The 20,814-nt window shown below is 37.3% G+C and overlaps 1 protein-coding gene across 5 annotated transcripts in view; it reads left to right on the top strand.

Moving 5' to 3' along the window:
- LOC139961332 (uncharacterized) overlaps positions 1-20,814 on the top strand; it is a 57,102-nt gene that overhangs the window by 21,730 nt on the left and 14,558 nt on the right. For 4 of the 5 annotated variants that reach the window (XM_071960467.1, XM_071960464.1, XM_071960465.1 and 1 more), the window contains 4 exons: positions 4,502-5,438; positions 5,820-5,861; positions 9,843-9,977; positions 17,509-17,615. In XM_071960467.1, the coding sequence (XP_071816568.1) occupies positions 4,502-5,438; positions 5,820-5,861; positions 9,843-9,977; positions 17,509-17,615 (1,221 nt within the window). The remainder of the gene's footprint in view (positions 1-4,501; positions 5,439-5,819; positions 5,862-9,842; positions 9,978-17,508; positions 17,616-20,814) is intronic. The other variant, XM_071960468.1, reaches the window with a different exon arrangement.

Raw genomic sequence — 20,814 nt, 5'->3', positions numbered from 1 at the left:
TATTCCAAAAGAAAGTAAACATTGCAAGTCCTGGTTCACCCATATTTCCTTCTGATCAAATACCTTCCATAGCATAACGTAGTGTTATTCAATTTACTAGGTATATACATAGCCTATTACTGTCATTCTTGTTATTTATTGATTCATTTACGTTGTTTCGAGACCTTACACTATAATAAAAGTAAAGAACTAGGGGAAACTACAGTTATAAGACAATTGTTGGTTATTTTTCTTTTAACATTTCATTAAATTGTAGCATTCTGAGATAAAAAGTTGATGTTTATTTAGCGTTTGTAGGAATGAAGGGATTATGATGCTATTGTTGGATGCACTTGGCCATAGTCCTCGTGTATGATTCAATGCTTCCATTATACTCCTATTTGTGCATTATCCTGTGATAAACACACCGTTTAGACCATTGATTAACCCCTTATTGTCTCTTGTATTACAAAAGCACCTCTGTCCTATAACAGTGTGATGGTTGTAATTTTTAATCATTCTCTACATTATACAGTGATAGTGTCCCTGTTTCTATCTGTCACCTACAGTACTAACAGCAGCTACAAATTTTATATGTTACGTGGGGCTGTTTATACATCTTGGTGTGTGCTCTTTCATTTATATGACTCACGACACTAACTGTCTCTTTTCATCAGAAGTAGAAATTATCACTTAAATTGAGTATTCCCAGAAATGTAAACTTTGGTAGACACATGAACTAAATAGAGGTCATTGCTGTGTTGCTTTCCTTGTTTTAGCCTTCATGTGACTTAACGAGTCCTGTAGCTATTGCATGACTGGCTATCATCAATGACAATATGACAGTCTTTGCTTGACAATTATGGGAAACTTTGACATTTGCCCTTCCTGTTACTCGAGTTTCATGCTGTAAGTTACTGTATAGGTAGACTATATGATATATATATCTATTTATATATATATATATATATATATATATATATATATACAGGTGCGTATCCAGGGGGGGGCTTTGGGGGCGCGCCCCCCGGGTAAGGAAAAGAGGAGAGAAAAAAAAAGAGAAGAAAAAAGGAGGGGAAAAAAGAAAAGGAGGAGAGGAAGGAAGGGAAAAGAAAAAGAAAAAAGAGAGAAAAAGGAGAAAAGGAGGGAGTAGAAGATAGCCAAGACCTCGGGAAGAGAAAGACCCCTATTATATACACAGGGTAGCCAGTGACAGATCAAGGATTACGGAGGGGCTGTGCGCCTCACCCTACCCCTTACCCCGACAACTCCATTTTTGACGTTTCCGTTTTTCCTCTCTCACTAATGTACTTGAACTCGACCGAGTCGTCGGAGAACATAACGCATTTCGGGAAGGGGGCGATAGCCCCCCCCCCGAGCAAATTTTCTTTATGACATCTCTAGTAATTTCAAAATTGACAATGCTTAGATGCAACTTACAAGCAGTGTTCGATTTTTCCGGTATCGCATCGCAAAATGCGATCCAAAACGACAAACTTGCGAGACGTTTCCAAATCAGCATCGCACATTGTGCCGATTTGTGCGATACAAATTCCTAGTCAGATTTGGGAGCAAACACTCAAACATTAACTTAGGAACTGTCGATCACAATGTAGAAGTTATACTTTATTGAGTTTATACTCAATGTACAACTTATTCACTTGACCGTATAGCGAAAAAAAACCTGAAAAAATATTATCCTACCATAGTTAAGTGTAAAGCAAATAGCCTAACCACCTCGGCGGTAACGGATCTCACGTAACTAAACTCCCTGGCAACGTGCCAAAAAAATGTTAACAAACAGGTGTTACACAGGGGATGAGCTCACAGTTGTTGGGAAGGTACCTGGGCAAATTCGCAGCACATGTACCGTGGTACAGTAGTTGGGTATATGGTTAAACACTGCAGTTGTAAAAATGTACGCATAGTGCACGCTATTCATTGTTAGGCAGTCTAGAAACGGGGCTTTGCTGAACGTTGTTTATTTCATAATATCGGAAGTTTTGTAAGTTGCACTTTTTAAAGATTGAAAGACAGATTAAATCTCTTTTCATTTTATAACATAATATAGCTACTTTAACTTGTCATTTTAAAATTTTCATCAGTTTCGTGACAATTTAAATAAAAAAAGTTGTCAGTATTTTGCATCCTCAACTGCGAATTTTTTCATCGCCAGACATCGCAAAAAATGACAATTTTCCGGGGCTTTCGTCCCCAGGATCCCCACGAGGGGTTCTAACCCATGACCCCACCATAGCCCTAAGACGGGCCCCTGGACACCACGCCTTTATGCTCGCACGTTACGCGTGCTAGGCAGGCGAACACCGGCGGGAAATCGGCAGTGTGTTCGCGGGAAATTGAACAAGGTTTTCCAACACTGCTGAACTGTGCAGTTACTGTATGCATCATGTTCAAGGTTTTCACGGAGGCCTTTGAGGAAATGAATGGTTAGTACAGTGTATATATGCTGCACTAATGCTGTGTGTAGGCCAAGGTTCACGAATGTCATTGGTTATATTCGCGCGCCGTAGATGTGTTTTTAGATGTTACGGAGAGTCAGGTTTCCATGGATATTAATCGAAAATGAATCTGAGTTTAACTGACGCTAAAGAAATGGATCGTCTTGGGCAGATTAACAAATCATTGCAAGTATAAATAAGTACAGGTAGCTCTGCTGTTAAAAAGAAAAGTTCAATATCGGTTTGCTGTTATCGACAATTAGGCAAAATTTTACCGATACCGATATGCTGCCGATATTGCAAATATCGGCCGATACCGATATTGAAAACGATTATCGTAGCAACACTAGTATAAATAATAATAATAAACAAACATTTTGTAGTTAATACATTGATCGCCAACATTTGGTCCGTTTTGTGGTAATTTCAAAACTGCTATTCAATATTGGGGAACTGCTATGCAACAAAAATATTGTATAGCAATTGTCGAAATTTGTTGCTATGCAATATTTTGGCCATAAGTCGAACCCTGCTTACAAGGCCTGGGAAGTGTCACTTCCAGCGATCTGGGAGGCATTTTCGGCCAAAATTTTTCTTGTACGCTTCACACCAACTCATGGTGGCGCTTCGCTTAGGTAGTTTGCCTACAGGCTTCGCCCTCCCTTGGCAATTACTCGCTACACGCCTGTTCGAATTTGTAAAGCAAAGAGCAGATATAACATCATATCAATGAGCATTGAAATGCATGTTCCACGATGAACAGCCTCAAAACTGTCAATGTGTGTAGTCAAAGGCCTAGGAGCCAGATTGGATTTGGGGGCTGTAATGACTTGCCTGAAAAAAAAGCCAAAATTTTTAGATATATATATATATACAGTATATATATATACAGTATATATATATATATATATATATATATATATATGTATATATATATATATATGTATATGTATATATATATATGTATATATAATATGTATATATATATATAATATATATATGTATAGCTGATCTGTAACTGATCTTCATAGTATCCAATTTGAAGATCTTATGTAAGGTGTGTCATGGCGGGAAGTGCTTGTCGAATGCTCTTGAGGTAAGTAGAGCCAACTTTGTTTTGACGTTTGTACTGAAAGGAGGGTTGAACCAAATGATTTTGCTTTGCTGGTTTTTCCGTTGCCTTGGTTGGTTATGCTTCACCGTATTGATCAAGACTGTCGGTGTACCCCGCTGATTTAGCGCTTTGCCATAGGTGAGGGCGGCCTTATCGAGGACATATTTGTCGGAGCACAGGGAGTAAATTGTATTTTTGATGACTTGGGGGATGTTGTTTCATATCGCTAGAGGGGTGGTTAGACAAGCGGTTAATGTATAGGGTTGGTTATTTGGTTTTCTGTATGGCTGGAAGGTGCCAGTGCCTAGATCTAGGATTACTGGTATATTCTTCCTCGAGTAGTTCATGGAGAGTAGGTCCAGAGTTAAGGTGGTAAATGTGGATACGGCTAATGATGATGTAGAGTAGAGTGCACTACCGAAAAATGAGCTTGGTTCTCTAATTGACTGTATCACCCTTTAAGCACAGGATTTCCAGGACCTACTCTCCATGAACTACAGTTGGGTGGCTTGGGTTTGTTACCATGGTGACATGCTGATATGAGCTCGGTTCTCTTATTGACTGTTTCACCCTTTAAGCACAGGATTTCCAGCTTTTATTCCAAACATAGGTTACACAAACCCGATATGCGCTTCCCTGTCTTCAACTTGTTGAGGATTTTCTTGGTTACAGTGATGTTGTTCAACTTTCCCTTTAATCCCCATAAATGTTTAGATCATTCCGTATAAATTATGTATTGTCACCTGACATGAAGGGTGATGTCTGCACACATTTCTATGAATTGTTTGCCTAGCTTCTATACAGTCAAGAATGATTGAACTATATTTCAAAGTGCATGAAGTTTGACAATGCTATTCAATTCTAAGTTTGGTTCAGTGTTTATATGTTGTTATGAAAAGTTGGAAGTCGCTGTAATTTCATTGTATGGTACTATGTTTTTGGATCACAGGTTAATACAGTTAGTACTGGCTATGGAGATATCCACCAAAAGCTTGAAAGTTTTGAAGATAAGTTTGACAAAGTGCTGGATTATGTTTACTCAAGGAAACAAGCAGATGTAACAAAGAAAGATGTCTCAACAATTGATGTAACAAAGAAAGATGTCTCAACAATTGATGTAACAAAGAAAGATGTCTCAACAATTGATGTAACAAAGAAAGATGTCTCAACAATTGATGTAACAAAGAAAGATGTCTCAACAATTGATGTAACAAAGAAAGATGTCTCAGCGAGTGAAGATGTCAACAGAAATGATGAAGAGGAAGCCAATAGAGGTACATCTACTAACAATAATGTAGCAGAGAGTTATACAGACAAGGGAGATATTATTACCAGAGAAATAAATGAAACCAGTGGAAGACAGGAAAGTTGTGAAGAGAAAAGGCCCATTACGTGTGGAGAGAGCTCTCAGATTAGAAATGATTTGGTGAACAAACAGGTAATGCGTGACAATGAAGACAGACAGGCTGTGAGAATGAGAGACGAAGATACAAACTCAGTCCTGGTGAAGGCAGCGGATGGATCTGTTATTAATCAAACTGAGCCTGTTAATGAGAAAGGTGATGTCTATTGTAAACATTGTCTCAAAAAGTGTGTGACAGGATCAAAGACAGAAGGCATAAAATGTAATGAAACACAGAAAAGCTGCTCAGATATCGTCGATGATTCTTGCCTTGCTGGATGGAGACAAGAAGACAAGGAGGAGGACACTAGTAGGAATGGAATTGATAAAAACATTGAATATTCTGTAATTCACAGTACTAATGAGCTATCTAATACTGAACTGTCTACCAAAGATGAAATGGTCCATAGGAGAGTGAAGAGCAGGAAGTCCACATTAGTACCGAAACCAAACGAAAGAGGCGGAGATGGATTAGAAAGTGAAGGTCTGTAAACTTAGGTGCTTCTGAATAATTGTAGAAAAGATAGATTACTTTCATATTCAAAGCTTGCTGTTGAAAGAATATCAGTGTCTAAGTGTACTTTTGCTGTTTTGCTTGTTGCATCATGGGTAGCTTATTGTAATGATTGTTTGACTATATGGCTTGGTTTCCATAGTAAACATTCTTCTTGACTAAAGACAATAGTAGTCATCAAAAACAAACCTTGAATATTCATAGTAGTGGATAGATGTGACAGTATAATTATCTGACATTTAAATGAAGGTTTATAGACTTTATACACATGAACAAGTATGTGAAGTGAATCACTCAAATCTTGAAGCTACAAATACATGACAATAATTTTCACATTTGCTTCTATTTCAGAGTTATCCAGTAGATGTGAGCTGTTGACATTAGAATGTCCAGGTAATATTAAGTTTACTACTGTGTGTACATGCATAAATAAACCCCCAAAATAAAAAATGTGGTCAAGATATATACTGTAACACACATGTATACACATGGATTTTACAACAACTTCTTTGCAGCTTGTGTTAGGAAGTAATAAGATTATTGTAAGAGGAGGAAATGAAATAAAGTTTCTGAAAACTTACATCAGAACTTAGAAGCAAATTGATGCCAGTCATAGGTTTTAAAGTCTCAATACCTGTTTGCTGATGAATATTGGAAACAAACTTGCGAAGTAGGTTCAATATTTCTTATTCTAAATGCACTCGGACCAGGTGGGTTTAATGGAGAAAAGCTGTTGCAATCGAAAGAAAGAAATGTTTATTCTGTTACCCTTATGGCGCGAACAATTTACCATACAATCACTGCGACCGCCCATGTCAACATGTTGTATATTCATCCGGATCAGCTGTTCATAAATAGTCTACACATGTGGCCCAATCAAGACTTTAACGCAGTCCTATTCGTATCGTCCACTTTTTACAATTACACGGAGGAAACGTCTGAATTAACCTTTTTATTCATTGCAATGGAAGGAAATGACACAATTTCGCAAGCTACCTCGGTAAGACCGAGAGAAAGATACTTCAACTGTCAAGAGAAGGGACCTAAGATATGCTAGCCACAAAAGTGAAAGTAGGCCTAAGCATAACAGTAAACAAAACAGATAGATTTGATTTGATCTCTGTTAGGCAGGGGCTTTCAAATTTTGATTGTAGTTTGTAGAATCTACGGACTCATTAAAAAATCTGGCGAATTTTATTCAGCTCAAATTTTTAACGACAGATAACTCAATAAAAATAATGAATATTTATATGAAAATTGCATAGCAAGGTCACAGGTGTCGTTTTTACTGAGCTTTTAGTGCAGTAAGCTGGAAAGGTTGAAGTTTAAATTTGGCAAACATGTTCTGAGACTTGAATCATGCAGTGTTTACCACTGACATCATTACCATGTAAGTTAATTTAAAATACTTTATGAATTATTACACTTTCACCTGCTAGTGCAGTCCTTCTCCTTAGCAGTTACCAAATTCACACCAGTCTGCTCCTTTAAGCTAAATGTTAGACTAGTCAGTGAAAGGCTAGTAGCTGAGAAAGGAAACTACCTGACAGTGTCTATTAGTTTGAAGCCATGCATAATCAAAGGGTGCCTATATTTTTTATAATTTGGAAAGACCAAGCATTATTAATGGTACACAGGGAAAACAAATCACAAGGCTTTTTAATAACATTGTTTATTGCAAAGACAATTTATCATCATTTTTGGCAGGTAGGAATGTCTTTTGATGAAGTAAGAAAGCATAGCTCAAGATGGATATTGAATATAATTTATTAGCAGTCCACTTTGCATCTGTAATTAAAGTTATTAAACATATTATTTTTTTGTTGCTTGCTTCCAAACCTTGCTTCCTATGTTTTAGGACTATAAAGTACTAGAATGTAGAATCCACATGTTTTGTTCAAATGGCTCTAACAATGTTTGAGGTCATTCTACCACAGTCTGCAGATTTTGTGTAAAGTTCATTTTGTAAAGGAAGTGCAACCACTACCAAGCAGCCTTCCCCCATTTTCTGTGTAATATACTCTTCAAAGTAGAATATAGTGAAATCTTTAATAATTTTGCCATTACTTTTATGTAGCATTTTTCATGTACGTCACTATGAAATTACACACTGAAGCATTAATTCTAAACCTTGTTGTGCTACCTATCACAATAAAACAAAATTTGTGCCTTTTACAAATACTTCAGGGCACATTTTTTAATTTAAATTTTTTTTTACTGTGGTTGTGGTTTGGACAAACAGATCTTACTTATTGGTTGTCTGAACAGCAAAATTGGTTGTCTGAAAATGTAGCCAAATAACAAAGAACAACTAGTATGTAGACTATAGTAGGGATATGTAGGGTGGTTCATGGAACATCTCCAAAGTGATAGATTGTGATACCAATTGATCATTGTAACTCTTTGAGGGTATTTATTTACAATGCAATCTGAATTTGATGTCGCAATTAGTCGTTAGCTGGACGACCTGCAAGTCTGATTTTGGTCGTTCAAACACGAATTTGGTCTTCTTGTCAAAAGGCACACCATTAAAGATTTGCCAGGGACTTCATTTGAATCATCACTGAGCAGGTCTCTCATCATCAATTTGTTGTTTGCAATTTAATCTATAATAAAGTGCTGGAGAAATTTATGTAATTTTTCCATTTTCATGTGCTTCAGTCAATGCCATAGAAAGTTTGTGTAAATTTCATGATCTGACTCACTTGTAATGTACACAGATGTGAATTCCATTCCCATGTTGATTCCTTGTCGTGAGAGTGTGTGTGAGTGTGTGAAAACTGAGATTCGATGAACTTGTAGCCTGGCGTATTGATTCACCTTAGTGAGTTCCAAAGGTTTATCTGTTTTTGTACAGGTCAAAGTTGATTTGAGGTCACCAGAGGTCAGATTCTAAAAACATAAAAAAAGTTTGGATAAAACTCATAATGCATAGATTCACCTTACTGAGAATACAGAACTCTATTGTTACCTGTGGAGGTAAAAAATCATGTGAGGTCGAAACTTAAAATGAGGAAGGAATCACTAAGCTGTTGTTTTCCTAGTTTTCAAGGAAGTAATACTTTGTTTCAGGATTTGTTTTATTTTTGGTGTTGGTTCATTGAGGTCTATACATGAACAAACAATTACCTACCAGCAAATGGTGTAAGGTCTCAGAAATTCAATAGCTATCAACTATCAATCTTTAATCTAATAGCCTCAGTGTGTTAGCCAACTATTCAGTACAAAGAAAAACTATTATAGAGGGTACTCAGGTTATACCCTGCAGTAGTATCATGTTACTTCAGTGTGTATTGTCATTCTGCAGTGTGTATTGTCATTGTATGATATGCAAAAATTGAGTAATTCTTGACTCACTGTTATCTGTCGCTTATTTTATGTTGGTGATGTGACCTAGTCATCTGAAGTTAAACCATTTTGTCTCAAGTTTAGAAGGGACTATAAGCCTGTTAATTGACTAGTCTAGCTGGTTAATTGTAGTGACATCTGCACTACCAATATTCATTCACCCACCCACCGACACACCCACCTACCAACCCATCCATCCATCCATTCCCTGCAAACAACATACAGAACTATCATAGACAAAGTACAGTGTCTAGATTAAAAACATATACTTCTGTGCTACTGTCATCTTTACTGTATTGTACCATGGTGAATGAAAACAGAAGTGCAATATTTAAACTGTCCCCAAAGTTGTTCTTAAGGTTTTTGGTAGAATTTCACATGTAAGAAACTGTACACTGAACATCAACAAACTTGGATCGATGGGGGAAATAAGGAGATTAGATTAGAAAGGAGAAAAGGTTTAGCATTTACACACTAAGGCACCACTAAGATGGTATAGTTTATACTGAATTTAATATATTATTAACGTGTAATATGAAATGTCAATGAAATATCAGGCTCCTTATTCCAACTAGCAACCAGGCATTATTGCTTAAGTCATGCATTGGTATGACCAATCAATCAGACTAATAAATTAAATATTTGTGACTAATGGATCTGTGACATGACTTAAAGGATTACACAATTTAAAGTGATAATACCGGCCTATAACTTGGCCAGTGTGGTTTTGTAATTAGTACTGTTTGGCACTACTGGTCATGTGCATGGCCTGCTTGCTCCAAAGTTGGTGAGATATATTAGGAATGAAAACAATAGTTAAGTTTGAATTGCATCTTATCTGGCAGAACTTACTTATCTTGACTATCTGTAAGATGTGTGGTATTAGATGTTACCAATGAATTCTTTTATAGGAAAGGTGGCCTAGTCTATGAACATGGATGACAATAGCAGAATAACCATTCTGGAAGTTCAGTGTTTTCAATGTTCACTTAGTTTTTATATCATTTCAATTTTGTTCCATTGTAGCATGTTGTACTAGAACTCACCTCCACAGTAAGAGCTTTGTTAAGACCTTGATGTCAAGCCAGCATGTGTGCAACCATCACAGAAATCTAGTATCAAAGATAAAGGATCAGTATCACAGAAAGCTGCATAATCTTGGTAAGTGATTCAATCTGTGCATAAAACTGTAACATAATTCACAGGAGTTTGGGTGTCAGACCAATGTACCAATTATCTTGAAGATAAAATTGTTCTGCGCTGTTCTGTAAAAACTTCATTGCATCTGCCATGTGATCTCAGTAAATGTATTTTCAACTTAGCTTTATTTTTCCTTTTACAATCTTATGTGCTGAATAATCCTTGAAATGTGACTAACTTGGAGTGTTTGCCGCTTTTGCGGACACTATTGTCTGTATTTAGAATTCACAAAATGCAATATTTTTGATATCAATATTATATTGTGGGTGAATGATTTTAATGTAATATTATATTAAGGAAACAAAAAGACATTTTGAACCCAATTGCCAGGATGACACCATTCATTATGCCTGCTGTTACCAGGTGCATTCATAACATATCACCAATTTAAACATATTTTTATCTTCATATCTCTTTGGTGCAAAGGACCATGAAGAAGATTTGGTTTGACAAGATGCAGAAAATTCACAGCATGTCTTTAAGCAATCAACTTCCAATCATGATAATATCCCTAAATTAAGTTATTGTGCAAGTGCATGGCCAAAGCTCACAATAAGTAGACAGCAAATTTAAGTTGGCTGGGTTTTATAGATAAGCATTATCAGTTTTGATTTTTCCTTATTCCATAAGGAATTTAGATTTACTTTTTTTTCTTCATTTAAAAGGTGAATTGGAAATTCAAAATTGACTAGATGTAGCTGGTTTGTTTAACAGTGGTTGTGGGTAATTAAGTTCTATAGTTCTACACAATGAATACACTTAACTTCAAACCCATGCATTGATGGAAGGATCATGTAAACAATCCATTACAAGCCATCAATGTATAACATGAAGCATTCATTATTGCTGATGTGTTTTCATCCTGTTTTAAGTTTCATGTGAGAATACATGACATCTCCAACCTGATGTTAATTATCTAAAAGCAGTTTTTCAAATATCATCAGGGCAGATCTATGCTATAGTTATGAGATATATCAACTTATCAAATGGTTCATTTAATAATTCAGATTAATAAATGTGCCTCATTAAGTGATCTAATCTCTTTGCATGCAAGATGTGAGAAGTGATTGTGGCAGCTAGTCCTCAAGTCTCAGATTCTCTCACGTTTTACTCTCATAATAGTGCAATGAAAGTATAGTGCGTAGTTCATGTTAGAGTAGTTGTTTCTGAACACACTTAAATCTTCAACAGGGAAGTAGCACAATTGGTTGATGGTTGAGGTGATAAATCAACATATATACACATCTTAGAATCAATCACCCCTCTATTAGCTCTGAAGGTCAATCTGCCAAAAAATCTCATGCTATGCAAATTTTGTCCCAATTTCCAAAATATTTGTATGCAAATTTCATAATATGTTCCAACCTGAAACTTAGTAGCTACTTTCCATGGTTATTTAAGTTGAGCAAATGGTTAACATAATCTTGTATATCTATTTGACATGCAACTAAAGATAAGACATAACAGTACATGTAAAAAATAAATGGTTTGCAGTGTCAGGCTTACATGCACATTTTAGTTCCTTTTGTAGGCTAGCTAACTGCACAATATGTGTGTGTGGGTGTAAGCATACATCTTAGAAACCTTTAATAGAAAGATGGTTTAGCCATTAATTGATAAAGGCTAATTACAATCTAATTGCACTTGTATGGTGAGAATTTCTACTTCATTGCATTTGTATGGAACATGGCATCTGTACTTCAGATGAGTGGATGTGGTGGGAATTAGACTATGCCTAATAGGTAGTTGCAATTACACCACACAACAGGCTCCTTTAAGTGTTTTGCAAATAGCATCCCATGGCATTATATGTATTTAACAATATGTGTTTCTACAGCACTACTAATGCAGCTAAATGCATGTGGAAATTAAGGAATTCATTGCTTCTGTGCGCTGTTAGGGATGAAAAAGTTCTTCTAAAACCACAAGTTTAAATATAAGAGTGAGGCTATTGATGCATGGTTTAATTTATTATTCATTAGATGGGTATAAGATGGTAGTTGTAAATTTTAAAGTATTCCACAGTTCTAATTAAGGGCTTAGTGTAGTCATGTATTGGGTTTCATACAATATTGTTTAGTTGGAAGTAGTTTAATACATACAAGGAGAAAATAACAATATACAGAATCATAATACAAGATGTCATTTGATGGCTGCTAATGGAAAACATATATGCCAGAAAATAATAATTTCTTGCTTACAACAAAAGGCAACAAAACACACCATATCATAACTGCTTGGCATCTTACAAGTGATGATTTTGTACTGCCAAGCAAATTTATTAAATGCATTGAATATGTCATACATTGTGCCAATTATAATGGTCTTAAATTTCCAGCATGTATGGCTCTTTCTTTGAAATGATGCGACTTAATTGAACTGCCTTTAAACAACTTACAACTACCTCAAAGGAAAACCTTCCTTCTCTAATATGGGCAGCTTGAACTCTGTCAGGGTATTTCCTCATATTTAGGGTATCGGCTATCCTGGCATTGTATTGTAGCGTAGAAAACCTTCCTTCTCTAATATGGGCAGCTGGAACCCTGTCAGGGTATTTCCTCATATTTGATTGTATCGGCTATATACTGGCATCATTGTATTGTAGTGTAGAAAACCTTCCTTCTCTAATATGGGCAGCTTGAACTCTGTCAGGGTATTTCCTCATATTTAGGGTATCGGCTATCCTGGCATCGTTGTAATGTAGCGTAGAAAACCTTCCTTCTCTAATATGGGCAGCTGGAACCCTGTCAGGGTATTTCCTCATATTTGATTGTATCGGCTATACTGGCATCGTTGTATTGTAGTGTAGAAAACCTTCCTTCTCTAATATGGGCAGCTGGAACTCTGTCAGGGTATTTCCTCATATTTAGGGTATTGGCTATCCTGGCATCGATGTAATGTAGCGTAGAAAACCTTCCTTCTCTAATATGGGCAGCTTGAACTCTGTCAGGGTATTTCCTCATATTTAGGGTATCGGCTATCCTGGCATCGTTGTAATGTAGCGTAGAAAACCTTCCTTCTCTAATATGGGCAGCTTGAACTCTGTCAGGGTATTTCCTCATATTTAGGGTATCGGCTATCCTGGCATCGTTGTAATGTAGCGTAGAAAACCTTCCTTCTCTAATATGGGCAGCTGGAACTCTGTCAGGGTATTTCCTCATATTTGATTGTATCGGCTATACTGGCATCGTTGTAATGTAGCGTAGAAAACCTTCCTTCTCTAATATGGGCAGCTGGAACCCTGTCAGGGTATTTCCTCATATTTGATTGTATCGGCTATACTGGCATCGTTGTATTGTAGCGTAGAAAACCTTCCTTCTCTAATATGGGCAGCTGGAACCCTGTCAGGGTATTTCCTCATATTTGATTGTATCGGCTATACTGGCATCGTTGTATTGTAGCGTAGAAAACCTTCCTTCTCTAATATGGGCAGCTGGAACCCTGTCAGGGTATTTCCTCATATTTGATTGTATCGGCTATACTGGCATCGTTGTATTGTAGCGTAGAAAACCTTCCTTCTCTAATATGGGCAGCTGGAACCCTGTCAGGGTATTTCCTCATATTTGATTGTATCGGCTATACTGGCATCGTTGTATTGTAGCGTAGAAAACCTTCCTTCTCTAATATGGGCAGCTTGAACTCTGTCAGGGTATTTCCTCATATTTGATTGTATCGGCTATCCTGGCATCGTTGTATTGTAGCGTAGAAAACCTTCCTTCTCTAATATGGGCAGCTGGAACCCTGTCAGGGTATTTCCTCATATTTGATTGTATCGGCTATACTGGCATCGTTGTATTGTAGCGTAGAAAACCTTCCTTCTCTAATATGGGCAGCTGGAACCCTGTCAGGGTATTTCCTCATATTTGATTGTATCGGCTATACTGGCATCGTTGTATTGTAGCGTAGAAAACCTTCCTTCTCTAATATGGGCAGCTGGAACCCTGTCAGGGTATTTCCTCATATTTGATTGTATCGGCTATACTGGCATCGTTGTATTGTAGCGTAGAAAACCTTCCTTCTCTAATATGGGCAGCTTGAACTCTGTCAGGGTATTTCCTCATATTTGATTGTATTGGCTATCCTGGCATCGTTGTATTGTAGCGTAGAAAACCTTCCTTCTCTAATATGGGCAGCTTGAACTCTGTCAGGGTATTTCCTCATATTTGATTGTATCGGCTATCCTGGCATCGATGTAATGTAGCGTAGAAAACCTTCCTTCTCTAATATGGGCAGCTTGAACTCTGTCAGGGTATTTCCTCATATTTGGGGTATCGGCTATCCTGGCATCGTTGTAATGTAGCGTAGAAAACCTTCCTTCTCTAATATGGGCAGCTTGAACTCTGTCAGGGTATTTCCTCATATTTGGGGTATCGGCTATCCTGGCATCGTATTGTAGTGTAGAAAACCTTCCTTCTCTAATATGGGCAGCTGGAACTCTGTCAGGGTATTTCCTCATATTTGATTGTATCGGCTATACTGGCATCGTTGTATTGTAGCGTAGAAAACCTTCCTTCTCTAATATGGGCAGCTTGAACTCTGTCAGGGTATTTCCTCATATTTGATTGTATCGGCTATACTGGCATCGTTGTATTGTAGCGTAGAAAACCTTCCTTCTCTAATATGGGCAGCTTGAACTCTGTCAGGGTATTTCCTCATATTTAGGGTATCGGCTATCCTGGCATCGTTGTAATGTAGCGTAGAAAACCTTCCTTCTCTAATATGGGCAGCTTGAACTCTGTCAGGGTATTTCCTCATATTTTGATTGTATCGGCTATACTGGCATCGTTGTAATGTAGCGTAGAAAACCTTCCTTCTCTAATATGGGCAGCTTGAACTCTGTCAGGGTATTTCCTCATATTTAGGGTATCGGCTATCCTGGCATCGTTGTATTGTAGCGTAGAAAACTTCCTTCTCTAATATGGGCAGCTTGAACTCTGTCAGGGTATTTCCTCATATTTAGGGTATCGGCTTTCCTGGCATCGTTGTATTGTAGCGTAGAAAAACTTCCTTCTCTAATATGGGCAGCTTGAACTCTGTCAGGGTATTTCCTCATATTTGATTGAATCGGCTATCCTGGCATCGTTGTACTGTAGCGTAGAACACCTTCCTTCTCTGATATGGGCAGCTGGAACTCTGTCAGGGTATTTCCTCATATTTGATTGAATCGGCTATCCTGGCATCGTTGTATTGTAGCGTAGAAAACCTTCCTTCTCTCATATGGGCAGCTGGAACTCTGTCAGGGTATTTCCTCATATTTAGGGTATCGGCTATCCTGGCATCTTTGTTCTGTAGTGTATAAAACCTTCCTTCTCTAATATGGGCAGCTTGAACTCTGTCAGGGTATTTCCTCATATTTAGGGTATCGGCTATCCTGGCATCGTTGTATTGTAGCGTAGAAAACCTTCCTTCTCTAATATGGGCAGCTTGAACTCTGTCAGGGTATTTCCTCATATTTAGGGTATCGGCTATCCTGGCATCGTTGTATTGTAGCGTAGAAAACCTTCCTTCTCTAATATGGGCAGCTTGAACTCTGTCAGGGTATTTCCTCATATTGTGATTGTATAGGCTATCCTGGCATCGTTGTACTGTAGCGTAGAAATCCTACCTTCTCTAATATGGGCAGCTTGAACTCTGTCAGGGTGTCACGGGTATGGTAAAACTATTCGACTGGACAAGGTAAATACTCGGATGGCGTGGGTCTTTTGTATAAGCTTTATTTGGTCCTCGTTACCAGGGGCAAAACCGGAATTCGGTCAGTTTCCGGCTTTTTACACGTATGGGTATGTCCTTTACGATATATGACAAGATATATATTGCCACGAATTCATCAGCGGGGAACTGAAGTTGCCCCTACATATACTATATTAGAATAGCGAAGTACAGCGGGCTATAATGTCGCCCAACGGACATCGTGTCCAACTGCAACAAGTGACTGCTGTGGTGCACCCAGCACCCTTGCACAAAGTATACTATACCAAACACGACTACCACGCCCTGACCTGCTTACCCGGCCTATTCATACCGACCCTTTACCTGCATTTTATGCAAATTAATCTAAACAAAGACTTGCACAAATTCCATTGATGCCCGTCGAGCAATCAGTGAATTAAACAAAGCATATACTAGAATGTCGTATGTTACTAATTTGAACTTCGTGAGCAAAACAGACAAATGAATATTCATCAGTAAATTTATCCAGCTGCACGATAGTCGTTAGACTTGCGTCAAGCATACTCGTGACACAGGGTATTTACTCATATTTAGGGTATTGGCTATCCTGGCATCGTTGTAATGTAGCATAGAAAACCTTCCTTCTCTAATATGGGCAGCTTGAACTCTGTCAGGGTATTTCCTCATATTTAGGGTATCGGCTATCCTGGCATCGTTGTATTGTAGCGTAGAAAACTTCCTTCTCTATAATGGGCAGCTTGAACTGTGTCAGGGTATTTCCTCATATTTATGGTATCAGCTTTCCTGGCATCGTTGTATTGTAGCGTAGAACACCTTCCTTCTCTGATATGGGCAGCTTGAACTCTGTCAGGGTATTTCCTCATATTTAGGGTATCGGCTATCCTGGCATCGTTGTAATGTAGCGTAGAAAACCTTCCTTCTCTGATATGGGCAGCTGGAACTCTGTCAGGGTATTTCCTCATATTTAGGGTATCGGCTATCCTGGCATCGTTGTAATGTAGCGTAGAAAACCTTCCTTCTCTAATATGGGCAGCTTGAACTCTGTCAGGGTATTTCCTCATATTTTGATTGTATAGGCTATCCTGGCATCGTTGTACTGTAGCGTAGAAAACCTACCTTCTCTAATATGGGCAGCTTGAACTCTGTCAGGGTATTTCCTCATATTAGGGTATCGGCTATCCTGGCATCTTGTACTGTATGTAGTGTAGAAAACCTTCCTTTTCTGATATGGGCAGCTTGAACTCTGGCAGGGTATTTCCTCATATTTTATTTTATGGGCTATCCTGGCATCGTTGTACTGTAGCGTAGATATTTCTTGAAAATGTACAATTTACAATTTTGTTTGTTCAGGAAACACCTTTTGCTTGCTTGAATTAACTGCAGTTGAATATTAATGATATTTACCACAGAGAGAGGGAGGGTGCATGAGGGAGAAGTGGACTTTTAGGAAAGGAATGTGCATCCCATGCAGATATAGTAAAGCACACAGTACACATATAATGTAGATACTTTGTCTGCCACATCTGATATATGTTTAATAATGTCACATAATACCAAGTCCATTGATATTTACTTGCCCAGTGAATCGGATGGGAAGTGGGCTATATTAGCTTAGTCATGAAACTTAACCAGGTGCCTAAGTTAATAGTGATTTGATGCAATATCAGGAAGTGAGATGTGAAAATCCTTAGTTTGTCTAAATTCAAGGTACCTTTCTTCCTCAAAGTTTATTGTGTAAGCTCTTTGTTTTCTTCTGCTTTATAAATATTTCCCCTTCCTCCCTCCCTCCCTCTCTCTGCAGGTTCTAAGAAAAATATTTCATCTCAAGGGAATTGTGATGTTTACAGCTTCTCAGAAGATGAGAAACTTCAACAAGCATTTACTGTAGATAAATGTGAGATACCATTGGTAAGTATTGAACATGTCATATCAAACCTGAGAAATGGTAATCCTTTTTGTGTGTGAGTAAGGTTCCGTCAACATTAATATACTAGTTAATATTTGACTTTACATAGTTTTTACATAGTTTCATAGTTAAAATCTTAAATATGGTATCTGTACATACTGTGGATGTATGGCAATGGACCAATTGGATTTCATTGATGAAATATTACATTGCCATGCTACACCTTCCACAAGATCTTCTAATAAGTAGTGTAGATTGTCTCCAGTAAATACTAGTGTCTTATATAGATGACCAGTGAGAATACTTTCCTTGTTATCCAAAAGGTGCAATTATAGTTTATGTTAACTAGTCATAATATCAGTAAATCAACAATTTGCTGATTACTCTGTTATGTGCTAGTTCAAACTTTATTGTAGCATATAAGTTAACAAACCTCACCACTAATAAACAAACCTCACCACTTCTAGGCTGAGGCTTTAATAAACCAACTCATCACTTCCAAGCCGAGGCTTTATTTACCAACCTCATCACTCCCAAGCTGAGGGTTTAATTAACCAACCTCATCACCTTTAGGCTGAGACTCTAATTAACCAACCACATCACTTTTGGTTTTTTTAACCAACCTCATCCCTTCCAGCCAAGGCTTTAATTTACCAACCTCATCACTTGTTGGCTGAGGCTTTAATAAACAAACCTTCTAGGCTGAGGCTTTAATAAACCAACTCATCACTTCCAAGCCAAGGCTTATTTACCAACCTCATCACTCCCAAGCCGAGGGTTTAATTAACCAACCTCATCACCTTTAGGCTGAGACTTTAATTAACCAACCACATCACTTTTGGTTTGTTTAACCAACCTCATCACTTTTAGGCTGAGACTATAATTAACCAACCTCATCATTTCCAGACTGAGGCTTTAATTAACCAACCTCATCACTTTTAAGCTGAGGGTTTATTTAACCATCCTCATCACTTCCATTTTGAGGCTTATAATTAACCAATCTCATCACTTCTAGGTTACTTTGATGGTGCTGAGAAGAAGAAGCTCAGGGACCAGTGTCTTTCATAATTTGAAAGAAAAGCTAAAAAAGGATTAAATATTACTGTACAATGGTATAAGAATCGTAATTTCCTCAGGACTACAAAATAGCTTATAATTATAGAAAAAATGCCAACTTATTTTTTCCATCCCCTCGAAGGGATATTCTGTTTCGAAGACACTAAAATATTCCACATTAATACAGTTGAAATTTCATGTCCATGTTTGCTTTTCAAACAAAGATAGCATGTTCTAATTATGTACACCCATAGAAGGGGGAAATGTGTGGGCTGTCCTTTCACTGTGCTTAGTTTTTGCAAAGGGAGTCACTTTCCTTTTGAAATGTAATTCTTGATATCTCCTTCAATATGCTGTAAATTCCTTAGTTAAGAGGACCAATGTTAGCTTGGCTACTAGATTAACTATACAACTTTATAAAGTTTTATATAGAGAAAAGCGCATTCCATGTACAACAAGACATCATGTATTTATGCCAAAATTTGCAAGACTCAAAATGATATCATATATTAATAATTCTGTTTACTTGAACTTATCCACAGAATTAAATAATATAATAAACCATAAAACCCAATACATGACTACACAAAGCCCCTAGAACTGTGGAATACTTTAAAAAATTTCCAGTACAATGATAAAAAATATAATCCACCATAATTTGTGGGTGTATATGTATGTGCATGTGTAAGCCATTGAGGGCAGTGTTGTGTGGATGATAAGAGTCATAAACTCCCACAGTGTTAATAAAACCTCTCACAGCAATAAATAAAATAAGTGATACATGATGTGGAACTGGAGCCTCAAGGGAAATAAGTGACAACCCATCAGTTTTTATCATATATGACATATATGCATTCATGTTGTTATTTCACCCAACAAGATTTTTAACACCCCACAGTTCTCGGCTTACATGGCATCATTTCTTTCTGAGCACATTTTGAAAATATTGATAAACATATTCAGACATAGAAGCTGATCCATCCGGAAGAAATGAATATAAATATTTATTGCCACATTACCAGCCATACATGCATTCATTGTAACTGCTAACATGAATGAAAATCTACAGCAAGGAAAATATACTCTTTGTTTAAAGAGATTTATAACTCTTGATATCAAAATGTCACTTCCACCTTTAGCCATGATTTTTGATGAGGCTAAGCTTAATTAGGAATGTATGTAATATCATATATACCAGTAGTTAATTGCTTCATAATGTAAAATTCCACTCTGTCAATGTGGTGAGATTAAAGAACTAAATCTTAAAGGTCTGATTCCAAAGGGGACCTATAATTCTTTCATGCAGCCAGTGTTAATTGGTAATTAACAAAGTTTGATCTAGTTAAAGAATAAATCAGAGGACAACATTTCTAAGCTTCACATGTCACACCCCACATCAGAAGTAGTGACTTGCACAGGATATCAAAATCTGACAACTGATTTTGGTAAGGTCATGAACCTTACGGAAGGGTATTGTCGGCCAAACATAAAACCCGTCTACTGAATATGTCAGACTGACAGTGGGAAAAGTCCCCCCCCCCCTCTCCTACTATACACGCCACTGAGTTGAGGCTCCTGTTGGACATCTTCACTGGATTTATTTCTTGAACAGATATTTTTTACTGATTCCTCATGCTATAAGATAGCTATTACACCACTGCTGTTGTCCACTTGTATGGCATTATATGGTTACCCTTCCTTAGATGTATGCTTTCAATTTTCATTTCTTTACTGTGTAATAATATTTGGAAGATTCAGAAAGTATCAACATATTTATTCTCCCATAGGCAAATTTATCTGGCAATGCAGCACATGAAAAACGTGTGTGACACTTAATTTCAGTCACAGTATATCACATGTGTAAAATCATTAAATGGGACAAAGTCCCAATTATCATCTTTAGCTGTATGAGATGCCATCTTTGTGATGATCAAGCAAAGAGCTCCTCAAAATTAATAAAAATCTTGCTCCGTTTGGGAGTTACGGTAGTTACGGTAGTTTAAAAGTCATGTCTGTCATTTTATGAGTCTGTGATGTCATAATGATGTCACTAGGATCTAAAACCTTTTACTTTCTCTTTGTTTTTTTCAACCCATATTTTTAATTTAGAATGTGAATTAGCAGTCAATTAGCAATTAGCAGGCC

This window comes from Apostichopus japonicus, chromosome 20 (assembly GCF_037975245.1).
Source record: "Apostichopus japonicus isolate 1M-3 chromosome 20, ASM3797524v1, whole genome shotgun sequence".
Classification (NCBI taxonomy): domain Eukaryota; kingdom Metazoa; phylum Echinodermata; class Holothuroidea; order Aspidochirotida; family Stichopodidae; genus Apostichopus; species Apostichopus japonicus.
The sequence above is the reverse complement of the archived record's forward strand: the minus strand, read 5'-3'. Positions and strand labels throughout refer to the sequence as shown.